The 18,164-nt window shown below is 54.8% G+C and overlaps 1 protein-coding gene across 2 annotated transcripts; it reads left to right on the top strand.

The window, feature by feature from the left end:
* Positions 1-667: 667 nt before the first annotated feature.
* VPS18 (VPS18 core subunit of CORVET and HOPS complexes) lies at positions 668-15,454 on the top strand. Of its 2 annotated transcripts, XR_009209647.1 has the most exons (6): positions 668-1,163; positions 2,241-2,382; positions 5,492-5,583; positions 5,729-7,599; positions 9,535-10,742; positions 15,341-15,454. XR_009209647.1 is itself a non-coding variant. In XM_032175021.2 (5 exons), exons 1-5 carry the CDS (start codon positions 1,073-1,075, stop codon positions 10,258-10,260), a joined length of 2,922 nt encoding a protein of 973 aa, XP_032030912.1. In that variant the 5' UTR covers positions 668-1,072; the 3' UTR covers positions 10,261-12,451. The 2 variants fall into 2 exon arrangements, 1 of the variants encoding a protein (XP_032030912.1); XM_032175021.2 differs by lacking the exon at positions 15,341-15,454 and having other exon boundaries at positions 9,535-12,451.
* Positions 15,455-18,164: the final 2,710 nt, after the last annotated feature.

The raw sequence follows: 18,164 nt of genomic DNA, 5'->3' as shown, positions 1-18,164 counted from the left end.
TGGACGCTCATTCGTGGAGCAAGCGCCTGATGGATAATCCATCACTTGCTTTTCTAGTATGAATGGTCTATTTACAGGCCCAGCGCCCCTGCTGGCTTACGACCTTTTCCAGGGCGGGGAGGGGCTGTCCTCATCTCTGTGACCCCAGCGCCCCGCCCAAGGCCTGGCACAGAGTAAGTGCTCAACCACATTTTGGTGAATGAGTGAATGGAAGCGGCCCAGCAACCCTGAGCCAAGGAGCCACTGTGGGGCAGGTCAGGGCGGTTCCCGGCACAGCGCTTCCCACTAGCCTGGCCACCAGCTCTGCGGTCTCCTGGAAGCTGGGGGGCCTTTGGGTAAGGGAGAAGAGTGGCCAGGACTTGTCTGCGTGTGCCCGGTGACGGTGGGATCGAGACAGCGATTGGATTGAGGAACGGGAGGTTCCCCGAGGCTGTTTAGAGAGGCGGGAGCGGGAGCTGGTTAGGGAGGCTGGACAGAACATCTGAGGGAGCGGAGCTTGGGCACGAAAGCCAGGACTGGGCGGCGCGGGGCGGGTGGGGAAGGCCGGCTGAGAAAGCCAGGATTGCCTCCTGGTGTCAAAGTTCGGAACTGCAGCAGGATCCTGGGGGCGGGGCTTGTGTTCAGCAGCACCCGCCATGCGCCCAGCCCTCAGCCCTCGTCTCGCCTTCTGGTGGCGGGCCCGGAGACGTTGTGCGCCAGCGTACGTGCGGCTCTGAGAACCCGGAAGTTACGTTTTAGGCCCGCGTCACGGGGGCGGGAGTCAGCTGAGCTGCCAGGGCGACGTTGGGATCACCTGGGACCGGCTGAAGGGAGCTTGTGATCTTCTGTAGCGGGGGCGGGGAGTAGGGTGCAAGCCTGCGCCAGATTCAAGGGCGAGGGCTGCCCGATTATCTTGCTGCATAAGGCAAGAGCAAGAGGATCCTCAGGATTTTAAAGAGGCGACTGCTGCAGGTTCCCAGGATCTGTCAGAGGCTGGGGAGTTACAGCTTCCATTCTGGGGCGACGGGGACCCCGGGGGGTAGCCCTTTTGTAATCCCCAAGCCCCGGACAAACAGCCCAGAGGCCAGGCACCATGGCGTCCATCCTGGATGAGTACGAGAACTCGCTGTCCCGCTCGGCCGTCTTGCAGCCCGGCTGCCCTAGCGTGGGCATCCCCCACTCGGGTAAGGAAGAGGAGGGTGCCGCTGCCCCTTTCGGCTCTCCTAGCATTTGCTTGGGAGCAGTGGGGAGGGCAGCTCCAAGAGCTCGGGGTCATCCCCTGGGCCATGCCTTCCGGGTGTAGGCCCCTGATTCTCCTCAGGCTCTCTTGGCCCCCAGCTGGTGGATAGTCGAAGTTTGAAAGAGCAACGGGAGCTGCCACGTGATCTAGGCTCTACCGCTAGGGTCCTTTTGAGAGGGAATTGGGGCCCAGATAAGGAAGTACTCACCTACAGGGCGCAGTTGGGCTGTTGGGAGAACTTAGAATGGGCTCCCGGCTTCTGCTGATGCTTTTCCCACCAGGCCCCTTCTGGAGGTGGGAGGGAAGGAATGGACAAAGAAAGTGGTGAAGGCGGAATATTGCAGAGGAAGAAGGGAGAGTCCCAGAGGGAATTTTGTCGCTGAACGGGGAAAATGGAGATGAAATCTTTTCGGCCTTGACTATAGCTGGGTGCAGCCTGGAGTTTTGGGACGTTTTTGTAGAAAGTAGTGAGTCTCCAGGAGAATGAGGGCATAGGGAGCCCTGGGGAACTGTTCCAGTGAGTGGTGTTAACGAATTGCAGCTGCTTTCACTCTAGTCTTTACCCTCATTCAATGCTCAAAATATCCCAGCACTTGCCAACTCTACACTGAGGCTCATTACCGCATGGGCAGGGAGGGGGGCAGAGAATGGGGCTATACTACTTCAGTTAAGCTGGGATTGCTGGGCCAAAGACCTGATAAGGGAAAATACCCAGACCACCAGTCCCGTCTCACCCCCACGCAGCCCCATTACCACCGGGAGCAGGTATATCATGCTGAGACAGCATCTTAAGGGTTCAAAGAATCAACCCCTCACTGCTGTCAGAGTGTGGAAAGAGCTCCAGACCTCTATTGTAAAGGTGACCAGCAAACGACTTGATATCAAACTATTTGTTAACCAAGGTCCTGGGGATAGGAATATGTCAGGAAAGTGGCGAGGAGCACTGTGGTGTTTTTTTCTGCCTCTCCTTGCCCTTTCACCTGTCTCTTCCATAGCTAATCTTGTCATTCCTTACCTGTAGGGTATGTGAATGCCCAGCTGGAGAAGGAAGTGCCCATCTTCACAAAGCAGCGCATTGACTTCACCCCTTCCGAGCGCATCACCAGTCTTGTCGTCTCCAGCAATCAGCTCTGCATGAGCCTGGGCAAGGATACACTGCTCCGGTAATCAAGGGCTCACAGAGCTTAGGAGTAGGGACTAGAGAGGTGTTTGGGGACTATTAACTCACTGGGCCTTTCTTCTCTTCCAGGCAAGTAAAGCAGTGAATTTGGAGTTTTCAGGAAATATCCTATCCCTTTCCAAAGAGAACCAATACAGGGTAGTGGTTAAGAATCTGGCCTGGCAGGGCATGGTGGCTCACACCTATAATCTCAGCACTTTGGGAGGCCAAGACAAGAGGATCACATGACATCAGCAGTTTGATACCAGCCTGGGCAACATAGTGAGACCCCCGTCTCTACCAAAACAAATTTTTAAAAATTAGCCAGGTGTCATGGTGCAGTCCCAACTACTGGGGAGGCCGAGGCAAGAGGATCACTTGAGCCCAGGAGTTCAAGGCTGCAGTGAGCTGTGTTTGCACCACTGTACTCCTGTCTCTTTAAAAAAAAAAAAAAAAAAAAAAAAAACTTTGGGAGGCTGAGGAGGGTGGATCACCTGAGGTCAGGAGTTCGACACCAGCCTGGTCAACATGGTAAAACCCTGTTTCTACTAAAAATACAAAAATTAGCCAGGCATAGTGGCAGGCGCCTGTAATCTCAGCTACTGGGGAGGCTGAGGCAGGAGAATTGCTGGAACCCAGGAGCCGGAAGTTGCAGCGAGCTGAGATTGCACACTGAACTCCAGCCCAGGCGACAACAGCGAGACTCTGTCTCAAAAAAAAAAAAAAAAAAGAAAAAGAAAAAGAAAAAGAAAACTGTTTAGGAGTGTAGACTTAAGAGTATTGATTGCAGCATTCTTGTGGTAGGAAAAACCGGATCCATGCTGAATGCTCATCAATAGGAAAATGGTGTTTAAACTGTAGTTCAGCCATAAAATAGAATATAATGCAGTTGTTTAAAAAAATGAATTTTCCTGGCTGGGCGCGGTGGCTCACGCCTGTAATCCCAGCACTTTGGGAGGCCGAGGCAGGCAGATCACCTGAGGTCGGGAGTTCAAGACCAGCCTGGCCAACATGGAGAAACCCCATCTCTATTAAAAATATAAAATTAGCAGGGCATGGTGGCAGGTGCCTGTAATCCCAGCTACTTGGGAGGCTGAGGCAGGAGAATGGCTTGAACCTGGGAGGCAGAGATTGCAGGGAGCCGAGATCGTGGTCACTGCACTCCAGCCTGGGTGACAAGAGCAAGACTCTGTATGAAAAAAATAAATAAAAGAGTTATCCTGGAAAGCTGGGTTTGGGGGTAAAAAAAAACAAGTTAGAGCTATATCGATTGACTAGTGGAATGTTCATAAAACATCACTAATTTAGAAAATTTACAAATTAAGACACATACACATATATGCAATATGAAGGCATTTTTGTAATGACAGCAACAAAACCACCCTATTTATGAGTATGAAAAAAGATGTTAACATGAATTTTCTCAGTTGGGAATAACAGGAGTTTGAGAAGAAAATTAAGTCCTTTATACATCTTTGCATCGATTCTTTAGTTAGAACAAGGATATAATTTGGAAAGAATTTCATAAGGAAAATATAAACAGGAGTACTCCTCAAGGTTTTTGTCAAGATTAATTGAGATAATACTAGATTGATGAAACTCTTGGCATGGTGTATATAAAAGTGCCCAGTAACTATGAGCTACTCTTTGTTGTTCCCTTCTTACCTCAGCAATCTGGGATATCTCTGCCTATCTTCCCAGATGCACTGGAGATCTTTTTGTTTTTTCCCTCAAGTCTGATTGATTCTTTTTTGAGCAGAGGGGAAAAACTTCTTAGTGATTTCTCAAAGTAAGGTGAGGGAGCTTGCCGAGCTGAGAGGGGTTTTGTTGTTGTCTTTTCTCTTTTTTCTTTTTTTTTTTTTTTTTTTTTTTTTTTGAGACAGAGTCTCGCTCTGTCACCCAGGCTGGAGTGCAGTCCCGCGATCTTAGCTCACTGCAAGCTCTGCCTCCCGGGTTCACGCCATTCTCCTGCCTTAGCCTCCCCAGTAGCTGGGACTACAGGCGCCTGCCACCGCGCCCGGCTAATTTTTTGTATTTTTAGTAGAGATGGGATTTCACCGTGGTCTCGATCTCCTGACCTTGTGATCTGCCCACCTCGGCCTCCCAAAGTGCTGGGATTACAGGTGTGAGCCACCGTGCCTGGCCTGTCTTTTTTTTTTTTTTTTTCCCCGTTTTTGTGGAGAACACGGTCTTACTTTATTGCCCAGGCAGGTCTCAAACTCCTGGGCTCAAGCTATCCTCTGGCCTCTGTCTCCCTAAAAGCTGAGATGACAGGTTTGAGCCACTGCACTTGGCAAGAGAGTTCTTAAGTAGGGCCCTGTATATTTTTCAGGGCTACTCCATAGACAGAGCTGCTGTATTCAGCAATTTCTTTCTTTTTTTTTTTTTTTTTTTTTGAGATGGGGTCTCACTCTGTTGTCCAGGTTGGAATGCGGTGGTGTAGTCTCAGCTCACTGCAACCTCTGCCTCCCGGGCTCAGGTGATCTCCCACCTCAGCCTCCCAAATAGCTGGGACCACAGGTGTGTACCACCACACCTCGCCAATTTTTTTTTTTTTTTTTTTGAGACGGAGTCTTGCTCTGTCGCCCAGGCTGGAGTGCAGTGGCGCAATCTCTGCTCACTGCAAGCTCCGCCTCCCGGGTTCACGCCATTCTCCTGCCTCAGCCTCACCGAGTAGCTGGGACTACAGGCGCCCGCCATCACGCCCGGCTAATTTTTTGTATTTTTTTTTTTTAGTAGAGACGGGGTTTCACCTTGGTCTCGACCTCCTGACCTCGTGATCCGCCCGCCTCGGCCTCCCAAAGTGCTGGGATTACAAGTGTGAGCCACCGCGCCCGGCCTATTTTTTTGTATTTTTTTGTAGAGATGGGATTTCGCCATGTTGCCCAGTCTGGTCTCAGACTCCTGAGCTCAAGCAATCTACCCATCTCGGACTCCCAAAGTGTTGGGATTACAGGCCTGAGCCACTGCACCTGGCCTGTATTCAGCATTTTATGCGTAGATGTAGATTTCAGGGAAGAAAGTCTATGGCTTTTATCAGATTATTAAAGAGGATCATGATCCAAAAAAGGATCTTCCCTTCTCTAGAGTGATGGTGACGCTTGTCCCCACAGCATTGACTTGGGCAAGGCAAACGAGCCCAACCACGTGGAGCTGGGACGTAAGGATGACGCAAAAGTTCACAAGATGTTCCTTGACCATACTGGTAAGTGACAGTGGAGATCTGAGGAGGGGTCTCTGGTCAGTCACTGCCTTGGGTGGGTGGGCTCTGAGGGTGGTGTGGGGGCCAGGAGGAGGCTGAGGGTGGGAATGGCATCATCCAATGGGGCGCCATGCTCTCCCCACTCCAGGCTCTCACCTGCTGATTGCCCTGAGCAGCACGGAGGTCCTCTACGTGAACCGAAACGGACAGAAGATACGGCCACTAGCACGCTGGAAGGGGCAGCTGGTGGAGAGTGTGGGTTGGAACAAGGCACTGGGCACGGAGAGCAGCACAGGCCCCATCCTGGTCGGGACTGCCCAAGGCCACATCTTCGAAGCAGAGCTCTCAGCCAGCGAAGGTGGGCTTTTTGGCCCTGCTCCGGATCTCTACTTCCGCCCATTGTACGTGCTAAATGAAGAAGGGGGTCCAGCACCTGTGTGCTCCCTTGAGGCCGAGCGGGGCCCTGATGGGCGTAGCTTTGTTATTGCCACCACTCGGCAGCGCCTCTTCCAGTTCATAGGCCGAGCAGCAGAGGGGGCTGAGGCCCAGGGTTTCTCAGGGCTCTTTGCGGCTTACACGGACCACCCACCCCCATTCCGTGAGTTTCCCAGCAACCTGGGCTACAGTGAGTTGGCCTTCTACACCCCCAAGCTGCGCTCTGCACCCCGGGCCTTCGCCTGGATGATGGGGGATGGTGTGTTGTATGGGGCATTGGACTGTGGGCGCCCTGACTCTCTGCTGAGCGAGGAGCGAGTCTGGGAGTACCCCGAGGGGGTAGGGCCTGGGGCCAGCCCACCCCTAGCCATCGTCTTGACCCAGTTCCACTTCCTGCTGCTGCTGGCAGACCGGGTGGAGGCAGTGTGCACACTGACCGGGCAGGTGGTGCTGCGGGATCACTTCCTGGAGAAATTTGGGCCGCTGAAGCACATGGTGAAGGACTCCTCCACAGGCCAGCTGTGGGCCTACACTGAGCGGGCTGTCTTCCGCTACCACGTGCAACGGGAGGCCCGAGATGTCTGGCGCACCTATCTGGACATGAACCGCTTCGATCTGGCCAAAGAGTATTGTCGAGAGCGGCCCGACTGCCTGGACACTGTCCTGGCCCGGGAGGCCGATTTCTGCTTTCGCCAGCGTCGCTACCTGGAGAGCGCACGTTGCTATGCCCTGACCCAGAGCTACTTTGAGGAGATTGCCCTCAAGTTCCTGGAGGCCCGACAGGAGGCGGCTCTGGCTGAGTTCCTGCAGCGAAAACTGGCCAGTTTGAAGCCAGCCGAACGTACCCAGGCCACACTGCTGACCACCTGGCTGACAGAGCTCTACCTGAGCCGGCTTGGGGCTCTGCAGGGCGACCCAGAGGCCCTGACCCTCTACCGAGAAACCAAGGAATGCTTTCGAAGCTTCCTCAGCAGCCCCCGCCACAAAGAGTGGCTCTTTGCCAGCCGGGCCTCTATCCATGAGCTGCTTGCCAGTCATGGGGACACAGAGCACATGGTGTACTTTGCAGTGATCATGCAGGACTATGAGCGGGTAGTGGCTTACCACTGTCAGCACGAGGCCTACGAGGAGGCCCTGGCCGTGCTCGCCCGCCACCGTGACCCCCAGCTCTTCTACAAGTTCTCACCCATCCTCATCCGTCACATCCCCCGCCAGCTTGTAGATGCCTGGATTGAGATGGGCAGCCGGCTGGATGCTCGGCAGCTCATTCCTGCCCTGGTGAACTACAGCCAGGGTGGTGAGGTCCAGCAGGTGAGCCAGGCCATCCGCTACATGGAGTTCTGCGTGAACGTGCTGGGGGAGACTGAGCAGGCCATCCACAACTACCTGCTGTCGCTGTATGCCCGTGGCCGGCCGGACTCACTGCTGGCCTATCTCGAGCAGGCTGGAGTCAGCCCCCACCGGGTACATTACGACCTCAAGTATGCGCTGCGGCTCTGCGCCGAGCATGGCCACCACCGTGCTTGTGTCCATGTCTACAAGGTCCTAGAGCTATATGAGGAGGCCGTGGACCTGGCTCTGCAGGTAAGCCAGTGTGTCTTGACCCCAGCTGGGAGAGGGACCCAAAGAGCGGTAGCTTTAGATGCAGAAGGGCTTGGGGGGCCATGGCTAGAGGGTGCTGGCTTCCCTTGCAGAGAGGGAAGGTTAAGAGCGTGGACTGTTAAGTCAGATTTGAATTCTAGCTATGCCACTTACTAAGCTGTGTGACCTTGGGTTAGTTTCTGAACCTCTCTGTGCTCAGATTATTCGGCCACAAGCGGGGGTCAGTGTTATAGTACATTTACCTCATAGGGTTGATAAAGTTCTGTGTATGAAAAGTACTCAGGACTGGGTGTGGTGGCTTGCGCCAGCACTTTGGGAGGCTGAGGTGGGTGGATCACAAGGTCAGGAGTTCGAGACCAGCCTGACCAACATGGTGAAACCCCATCTCTACTAAAAATATAAAAATTAGCCGGGCATTGTGGTGCGTGCCTGTAATCCCAGCTACTCATTTGGCTGAGGCAGGAGAATCCCCCCATCCCGGGAGGTGGAGGTTGCAGTGAGCTGAGATCACGCCATTATACTCCAGCCTGGGTGACAGAGCAAGACTCCGTCTCAAAAAAAAAAAAAAGAAAAGAAAAATACTCGGCTGGGCTCGGTGGCTCATGCCTGTAATCCCAGCACTTTGGGAGGCCGAGGCGGGCGGATCACGAGGTCAGGAGATCGAGACCATCCTGGCTAACACGGTGAAACCCCGTCTCTACTAAAAATACAAAAAAAATTAGCCGGGCGAGGTGGCGGGCGCCTGTAGTCCCAGCTACTTGGAAGCCTGAGGCAGGAGAATGACGTGAACCCCGGGGGGCGGAGCCTGCAGTGAGCTGAGATCACGCCACCGCACTCCAGTCTGGGCGACAGTGAGACGCGAGACTCTGTCTCAAAAAAAAAAAAAAAAGAAAAATACTCAGGGCCGGGCGCAGTGGCTCGTGCCTATAATCCCAGCACTTTGGGAGGCCAAGGTGGGCAGATCATGTGAGGTCAGGAGTTCGAGACCAGCCTGGCCAACATGTCGAAATCCTGTCTCTACTGAAAATACAAAAGTTAGCTGGGCGTGGTGGCGCGCATCTGTAATTCCAGCTACTCGGGAGGCTGAGGCAGGAGAATCACTTGAACCTGGGAGGAGGAGGTTTCAGTGAACCAAAATCGCACCACTGCACTCCAGCCCGGGCAACAGAATGAGATTCTGTCTCAAAAAGAAAAAAAGAAAAATACTTAGAAAACTGCCTGGTACATACACGTTAGCAGAAGAGGAAGGTACTGAGTTACACTTCTCAAACCATGAATTGTCACCTGCCTTAGCATCACATGAAGTGCGATTTAACATGCAGTTCCTAGGCCTGAACTCAGGACTTACTGAATCAGAATGTCTGGGGGCAGGGCTCAAAAATTTGTATTTTGAATATGTTTCCCAGGTGGTTTCTTTTTTTGTTTTGTTTTTTGAGATGGAATCTTGCTCTGTCTCCCAGGCTGGAGTGCAGTGGCGCAATCTCGGCTCACTGCAAGCTCCGCCTCCCAGGTTCACGCCATTCTCCTGCCTCAGCCTCCCAAGTAGCTGGGACTACAGGCGCCCGCCACCGCGCCCAGCTAATTTTTGTATTTTTTAGTAGAGACGGGGTTTCACTGTGTTAGCCAGGATGGTCTCGATCTCCTGACCTCGTGATCCGCCTGCCTCGGCCTCCCAAAGTGCTGGGATTACAGGCGTGAGCCACCGCGCCCGGCCTCCCAGGTGATTTCTAACTTCACTAAAATTGGAGCCCTACTACTCTAAGTAGCTTTTACGTAGCTGTGGCAGGGGCAGGTCCCCTTGCTTCCAGGAGTGCTGGGAATCCTGCCTCGGGGCCTCTCCTCGGCCATCTCTCTCTCCCATAGTCTCCATGTTGGGCAGGGAGGGGCTTGGCCCTAAAGCCCATGCTCTCCCCACAGGTGGACGTGGACCTGGCCAAGCAGTGTGCAGACCTGCCTGAGGAGGATGAGGAATTGCGCAAGAAGCTGTGGCTGAAGATCGCACGGCACGTGGTGCAGGAGGAGGAAGATGTACAGACAGCCATGGCTTGCCTGGCTAGCTGCCCCCTGCTCAAGATTGAGGATGTGCTGCCCTTCTTTCCTGATTTCGTCACCATCGACCACTTCAAGGAGGCGATCTGCAGCTCACTTAAGGCCTACAACCACCACATCCAGGAGCTGCAGCGGGAGATGGAAGAGGCTACAGCCAGTGCCCAGCGCATCCGGCGAGACCTGCAGGAGCTGCGGGGCCGCTACGGCACTGTAGAGCCCCAGGACAAATGTGCCACCTGCGACTTCCCCCTGCTCAACCGCCCTTTTTACCTCTTCCTCTGTGGCCATATGTTCCATGCTGACTGCCTGCTGCAGGCCGTGCGACCTGGCCTGCCAGCCTACAAGCAGGCCCGGCTGGAGGAGCTGCAGAGGAAGCTGGGGGCTGCTCCACCCCCAGCCAAGGGCTCTGCCCGGGCCAAGGAGGCCGAAGGTGGGGCTGCCACGGCAGGGCCCAGCCGGGAACAGCTCAAGGCTGACCTGGATGAGTTGGTGGCCGCTGAGTGTGTGTACTGTGGGGAGCTGATGATCCGCTCTATTGACCGGCCGTTCATCGACCCCCAGCGCTACGAGGAGGAGCAGCTCAGTTGGCTGTAGGAGGGTGTCACCTTTGATGGGGGGTGGGCAATGGGGAGCAGCGGCTTGAACCCACTTGGGAAGGCTGCCTCCTAGGCTCTGCTCAGTCATCTTGCAACTGCCACACTGTGACCACGTTGACGGGAGTAGAGTAGCGCTGTTGGCCAGGAGGTGTCAGGTGTGAGTGTATTCTGCCAGCTTTTCATGCTGTTCTTCAGAGCTGCAGTTATGCCAGACCATCAGCCTGCCTCCCGGTAGAGGCCCTTCACCTGGAGAAATCAGAAATCTGACCCAATTCCACCCCCTGCCTCTAGCAGCTCTTCTGTCCCTGTCATTCCCCACACACATCCTGTTCACCTCGAGAGAGAGAGAGCACCTTTCTTCCGTCTGTTCTCTGCGGCCTCTGGAACCCCAGCTCTTCTCCCTCAGAAGAAGCCTTCTCTTCCTCCTGCCTATAGGTGTCCCAGAAGTGAGAAGGCAGCCTTCGAAGTCCTGGGCATTGGGTGAGAATGTGATGCTAGTGGGGGCATACTTTTGTGTACACTGTCTGGGGCTGCAGTGTGAAGGGTGCCCTGGGGCCAAGGGCCTTGTGGAGGATGGTCAGTGATGGTGATGGAGGTGGAGGGCATTAAACTGCACTGCACTGGTGGCTTTGTGTCGATGCTGGGCTGAGCGGTGTGTGAGTGATCTCCAGGCGGGGCTGGAGTGTCACAGGGAGGCTGCCAGGCCCTACATGCCCCCACACCTTGGCACGCAGTCCTTCACCTTGTCCGCCAACTCTACCTCTCCAGGGCTCATTGGGGATTGCAGCCAACCAGCCTGAATTGTGAAGCAGGGGCTGTTCTTCCCTTTGGCCAGCAGATGGTGCTGCTCCCCACAGAATCCTTTGCTTTCCGGCAGCTGGGAGCAGTGATTTCTGTCACTCTATTAGTGCTTGCTTCTTCCCTACTTGTCGCAAGAATTTTCTTGGAGTCAGCCGGGCATGGTGGCTCACGCCTATAATCCCAGCACTTTGGGAGGCTGAGGTGGGCGGATCACGAGGTCAGGAGATTGAGACAATCCTGGCTAACACAGTGAAACCCCGTCTCTACTAAAAATACAAAAAATTAGCCGGGCATGGTGGCAGGTGCCTGTAGTCCCAGCTACTCAGGACGCTGAGGCAGGAGAATGGCGTGAACCCGGGAGGCGGAGTTTGCAGTGAGCTGAGATTGCGCCACTGCACTCCAGCCTGGGCGACAGAGCAAGACTCCATCTCAAAAAAAATTTTCTTGGAGTCTCCACTGTCTAACCATAACCTGAAGCCCCTCATTCTTCCTCCCTCAAGTAGCCCTCAGGCATGCTAGATTTTGCTTGCCCCTCTGCCAGCTTGGATCCCTGCCTTCCCAGCTTCTGCCTGGCTTTAAGATGGCCCTGCCACTATCTGCCATTTAACCACAATGTTGAGGCCCAGCATGAAGGTGAGACTGCCGTGGCCTGTATCCATGGCATTTGGCAGACATGTTTTCTCATCTTGCTCCTGTGACCTGCTCCTCCCCACAAATTACACATCTTTAGTTGTGCTAAATCCTAGGGAGTCCTGGAATGGGGTCTCCCCGTGACATCAGCAGAGCACCCTTTGCCCCATGTTCACAGTGGACCGGTGTTCACAGTGCACTGCCCAGCTCTCTGGGTGTGATCTATCAGCTGGCAAAACAGTTCCTGCAGTCAGGCCAACCTCGCTGGCCACTGCAAGCTGCTTTCCCCTCCAGTCTAATCCTCTTCCTAGCCAGGCATGGGGTCTCACACTTGTAGTCTTAGCTACTTGGGAGGCTGAGGAAGGAGGATGGCTTGAGCCCAAGAGGTGGAAGCTGCAGTGAATTATGATTGTGCCACTGCACTTCAGCCTGGGCGACAGAGCAAGAACCCTCTTTTTTTTTTTTTTTTGAGATGGAGTCTAGCTCTGTCGCCCAGGCTGGAGTGCAGTGGTGCAATCTTGGCTCACTGCAACCTCCGCCTTCTGGGTTCAAGGATTCTCCTGCCGCAGTCTCCCTAGTAGCTGGGATTACAGGTGCACGTCACCATGCCTGGCTGCTTTTTTTATTTTTAGTAGAGACAGGGTTTCACCATGTTGGCCAGGCTGGTCTCGAACTCCTGACCTCAAGTGATCCGCCCGCCTCCGCCTCCTAAAGTGCTAGGATTACAGGCGTGAGCCACTGTGCCCAGCCAGAACCCCGCCACCTTTTTTTTTTTTTTTTTTTTTAAAGAATTTTATCTCTTGCAATACAGGTTGAACTTTGCTGCAGAATTCCCTAACCACTAGAACAGGAGGATCTCTTCATAGACTGTTTGCTGAGAGGGCTGGAAGCTGCCCATTTTTGATGACCCCTCAGACTCCCATCTTCCTCCAGAAGCAGAAGTGGGAGCAGATGTGGGGGAGGGGTCCCATTGAGTAGAGGGCATCCTAATTCTGTTCTTCGCACTGTCCCAGGAGGTTTGGAGGGCTCCTGCTTCCTTCTCCCCATGTGGCCTAGGCTCCCCTTACACCTACCATAGTCAGCCAAGGGCTCAGGGTCTTTGTCCCCGGACAGTGAGTATAAAGCTTTAGCTTACCTCTGAAGGGGCCACTTTCTTAAAGAAAACAGACTGGGGCCTCTGTCTTTGCACATAATGGGTGCCTAATACATGTTAGTTAAACAAACACTGCCCTATTGCTCCCTGCTCCCAGAGGGCTTGGCTAAAGCAGCCTGGGACACCCCTGCCCCTTCTCTCTTCTCCTAAGCCAGCCCATCTGGTCCTAGGCTGCTTCCTCTTTCCTGGGAAAAGGCCCCAGGCTTCCCTGGCAGGGACAGAATAGGGTTCCGGTGAGTCAGGGCAACGGGAAGCCACAGCTCTTAGATCCCTGGAAGCCAAGCAAGACCTGGAATGGAGAGCAGAGCGGAGGCCCTCAGGGCTTTGGCCCTAAGCCTGGGGGAGGGCCAGAGGGGGTGGGGTGGGGGAGCAGCTGCGTGGGCAGGGGCCAAGATGAATGAGCTACTCCTGGAGCGGTCACTGGAAATAGGAGGAGTGGCCACAGGCAGTGACGCTGGGACCAGGGCAGGAGGCCTGTAAACAAGGAAGCCACCTGGGGTAGACGCAGGGCGGCCACTGGTCCTGGGGAGCAGGTGCTTCCTGAGGCCCGCCCTGGAGAGGGCCCTGGGGGCCGCCCCGCCGAGTCTGCAGTGGGCACTAGGGGGCGCCGTCTACCGGCTTCCCGAGCCCACAGCTCCCTACCCTGGCTCCCGGGGGTGTGGCCGTCGGAGGGTGTGCCGGCCCAGAGTCCCAGGCCCTGCCGGCTGGGCCTCTCCCTCCCTTCTGTCACTGCGGCCGACTGGCCAAGGGCACCAGCCCTGGAGAGGGCACCGGGCTTAGCGTGGCCAGCTCGGATGTGAGCTCATTCCCCCGAGACCACCAGTTCTAGTTCCTGCCCCTCCCCCAAAGACTCGGGTCGCAGGCTGGGGCCTGGCACCCACCCCAAAGGTTGGGAGGGGGCTCGAGGCCATCAGGCTCCAGGCCGCACTTGGCGCTGCCCCCTGGCGCCAGGGAAACAAAGGTTAGGAGCCCAGAGGGAGTTATCTGGCCCCACCGCCACCGGGTGGGGGAAGGGGGCCAAGAGGGGGCGCAGTTCCCCTCCACTCCCCCAGCCCTACTGATTCTTCGAGACACTTTCACAGGCGGAAATTCCCAGAGGTCAGAGGAGGGAAACGGTTAATTCCTTTTATTCAATGGGTCCCCCCTACACGCCTCCCCCCAACTTCCTCCCTCCACTTCCCGCCCCCCCCTGTGTGAACAGGAAGTGGAGAGGAAAAGGCTCTGAGCGGAGCAGCTGGGAGCAGGAGGCAGGGAGTGGGCGGCGGGCTTGGTGCCAGCCCTGCCCCTCATGCTTACTTGCCGGAGGGCCAGGCCAACCGCGGCCTGGGAAAGAACCTGCAGCCCCGCTGGCAAGTGGCAGTTGAACCGGGAAACAGCAATGTCCATGCCTTCTTTCCTTAACCTGCTCCCAGGTTACAGGCTGCTGTCCTCAGGGTGCCAGACATCTTCTGCTCAAGAGCCAGCTGCCCTGGCCACCGCAGCCCCACCTCCACCACCAGGCTGGGCATCCCGAGGCTGGCAGGCATCTCTTCAGGCAGCCGCCAGTCCTGGCACTGGCTCCCCCACTCAGCCCCTTGGCCCTGCCAGCCCTTTGAAGCTCATGCAGCGCTTCCTGTTTGGGGCGGGCGATGCCAGGGCCCCTCCCCCACCATTGTTCTGGAGAGACCATAGGTCCATCTGTTGCCCCATGGTGGGGCCCCTAGGCAGTGCCACACGGGAGCAGCACCACAAAGGACCCTGCTGGCAGCTTTGCTTATGTGGGGTGAGGCTGGGCCCTGCAGCAGGTTGAGGGTGAATGGTGGTCAGAGGCAGGCCTGGAGTGGGCAGTGGGATAGGAGGATGCTAGAAAGTTCTGGTGCTTGGGCAGCTGGAGCCCTCAGCTTTCTCCTCCACCTGGAGCATGGAGCTGATATTCAGGGAGCCATGCGTGCTGAAGCCACCAGGAGAGGGCCACCATTCTCATGCCTGGATTCCCAAAAGGAAAACTGAGGCAGAGGGGCAAACTTTGGTCTAGGATGGCCAATAAAAGGGCCACAAAATAGGGTTGTCATTTCAAGGGGATTGGTCCCACTCTCTGAATGCCTGGTAATTGAGTGCTTTCCTCCCCCTGAGCAGCTTTACCGTGGCTCAGCTTTCGCCTTGAACCAGCCCTTACTGAGCAGTCGGAAACCATACTGTGAGGTCAGGAGAGGCTGCACGGCCTTAGTTTGGTGGCCAGCAACCCATGTCCACTGAGAATAAACTTGGGCAGAGAAAAGGGAAAGGGGCACTGGTCTGGCCCCCAGGAAGGTTGCTGCTGCTTCTGGTTCCTAGGCTGCTGTGGCCAAAGGTCTGTTTGTGTTTGCCAGGTGCAGAGGCAGGTGCCTGCAGCTCACCTTCCCTCCATGGCATGATCTCTCAGCTCTGACCCTTGACCTGTTCCCTCCCGGCATCTCCACAGGGCTGGAAGGTGAACCCCACTTCCTTCACCAGGTCCTCTGGTTTCTCTTCCCAGGCCAGGACCTAAACTGTTCACAACTCCCAGCAGGCCAGAGCTGCAGAGACCTCAGATAGAGACTGTAAAGTGCTGTGGAAGCCTTGTTCAAATAAAAACTTTCATGAATGTCCAGTACTTGAAATTGATATGCTGAGATTCTCCGATGGAAACTGGGCTGGAGGGACCCACACTCCTGTTCACTCAGCCTGTTCTCCTCTCCCATCTCAATGTCTCTCTCTCTCTCTCTTTTTTTTTTTTTTTAATAGAAACAACACCTTGCTCTATTGCCTAGGCTGGAGTGCAGTGGTGCCATCATAGCTGACTGCAGCCTTGAATTCCTGGGCTCAAGTGATCTTCCCACCCCAGGCTCCTGAGTAGCAAGGACTACAGACACCACACCTGGCTAATTTTTATTTTTTATTTTTTGTAGTGACGGAGGTCTTGCTAGGTTGCCCAGGCTGGTCTTGAACTCCTGACTTCAAGCAGTCCTCCCACCTCAACCTCCTAGGGTGTCAGGATTACAGGCGTGAGCCACTGTGCCCGGCCCCCTATCGCGATATCCATAAGATGCCAGGATGCCCAGGAACCCAATTTGAAAGACACTGTGCTGCTGATCCCACCCCCTGACTTTACAGCTGCTGAATTGCAGAAGACAAATTGGTAGCTAACAGGAGGCTCCATCCTGGATCCTGCCCCTGTCCATGAGATTCAGCCTTGATTAACGGTGTTCCCATGCTGGTTGTGAGCAGGGCACCATCCTAGGTCCTTCTTTATACTCGTTTTCCATCTCCAGCCAAAATGGGTTGAACTGAGGAACAAGGACATACTTTGTAAAGGGCAAGTGCAAGTCTCTGCTCTGCCATTACCAGCATCAGGCTAATCAAGCCCTTAGAAACTCAATTTCTTCTCCTGTAAAATGTGAATAACTGTTACAGACCTGGAAAGGCTCTCGTGAGGCTGAAATGAGAGCGGTGTCGCCCATCTGTCAAGGTAGCCCAGGGCCTGGCGCCCAAGCAGCCCCAGACACTTGCCCCTCTTCCCTTTTACTCTGCGCCTCATTTCTGTAGGCGTAGGACCCTGAGACCTGTCCCAGCTCGTCCCTCACAAGGCCCTCTGACTTCTTCAGTTATCAGAGTGGAATTGGAAGAAAGAAGCTTGCTTGAGTAGATTTTTCTGGTTTCTTGAATAATGGCAATTCTGAGGAAAAGAGGTTCAGGATGAGAATGAGAGGAAGCCCACAGGCATGTAGAATATGGCCACAGGTGGGACAGGAGTGCTTCCTTGGGATGGGGGTCCTGGTTCCCTGAAGGAAAGGAGACAGGGCACTACTCCAGCTCCAGGAGTCTCATAGGACAGGCCAAGGGGGCTGGGCAGACATCATGCTGGCCGCTGATCAGGCATGACTTCTCTGCCAGCCTGCCCTCGCAGGCCGGCCCAGAACTTGCACAACAGTCGGCCTGGCTGGCACTCTCCCGGGAGCTTCAGGAAGTCCCCCTTGTCCTCCCCTTGACCTTTGACCCCTTGGGCCTGCTGCCAACCAGAATATCAGGCAGATGTTCTCTCTTTTACCTTTTGTTCCTGGTCTTTCCCTCTAAGGCTGGAACTCAGAGATACCCCAAACCTCCACCTTCCAGCTCATCCTTCCCTATGCTCTCAGTGTGGACCAGCTGGAGCCTCCACTGGGCCGCTCTCCATGTGAGCCAGTGTGGATCCTTGGCCACAGCCGGCAGGACACTTGCAAGTGCCCCGACTCCAGACATCCTCCCAGGTGTCCTGCCTGACTACCTCCCTGTCCCAGGCCCCAGCAGGTGAAGCAGGAACAGCAGACAGAGCCTCCTTCCCTCCCTGGCATCCTCTGAACAGTCAAAGTTGGAAGAACCCTAGATACTGTTCCACATTAAACTATGCACGCCTCGTGGCACTCAGTTTCACAATCAAATAACTCCCTCTGGTTTTCTAGTGGAATTTTTGCTTTTATTTTATAGGGTTTCTTGGCTTCTTTTTTTTTTTTTAAGCCATCAGTCTAAATTTGTCATCACACATCCCCCATTTCCGCCCCTAAGGGCCTCCTTTTCATCCCCTGGAATCTGGAAACCATATGTGTGGGCGAAAACCCCCCAGCATCCCCCACTGCACCCTGGCCCAGCCTGGCCTCCGCAGGGATAACCGTGTTAGCTGGGGAAGAGTCTACACTCCACACTGGGGCTAGAAAGGGAGTTTCTCTTTGGACCTTCCCAGCTGAAGCCATGGAGAAGCCGTGTGGTCTAGTGGTTAGGGCTAGAACAGATGGGTTCTGTTCCCGGCAATCTCTTTGACTAACACCAGAAGCCTGGGAAAGTCCCCTTAACACCTAAGGGACTCAGTTTCCCCACCATCTGAGGGGCTCAGAGTTTCACCAGCTAGCTCATCCCCTACCTGCCTTGGTGGAAAGAGTTTTTGATCCGGAATTTCTGCTATGTCACTTACAAGCTGCTTGACCCTTGACAAATTGCTTAACCTTTCTGAACCTCAATTTCCTCATCTATAAATTAGAGACTATTATCGTACCTACCAGCTGGCTATTGTTGGGATTAAATAAGAAAACATATTCTCAAGGGCCTCGCACCAGACGTACTGTGAAAGCTCAAGAAGCAGGCGTTGTGATGGTTAATAATAAGTAGAAAGGCACAAAGAGGTGGGAGTGTGTTCGCAGTGAGTCTGCCCTGAGCCGGACCTGTCTGCCCCTGCCTCTCCTGCTCCGGCTGCCTTGTCCGGACCTTCCCTGGGCCTCGGCTGCTCTAGAAGGCAAGGATGCGTTACCAGTCATTGTGGATCAAGGCTGAGGCCTGTCTGCTCGTCCCTG

Source organism: Hylobates moloch, unplaced genomic scaffold (genome assembly GCF_009828535.3).
Source record: "Hylobates moloch isolate HMO894 unplaced genomic scaffold, HMol_V3 SCAFFOLD_14, whole genome shotgun sequence".
Taxonomy (NCBI): domain Eukaryota; kingdom Metazoa; phylum Chordata; class Mammalia; order Primates; family Hylobatidae; genus Hylobates; species Hylobates moloch.
This window is presented reverse-complemented; position numbering and strand designations above follow the sequence as displayed.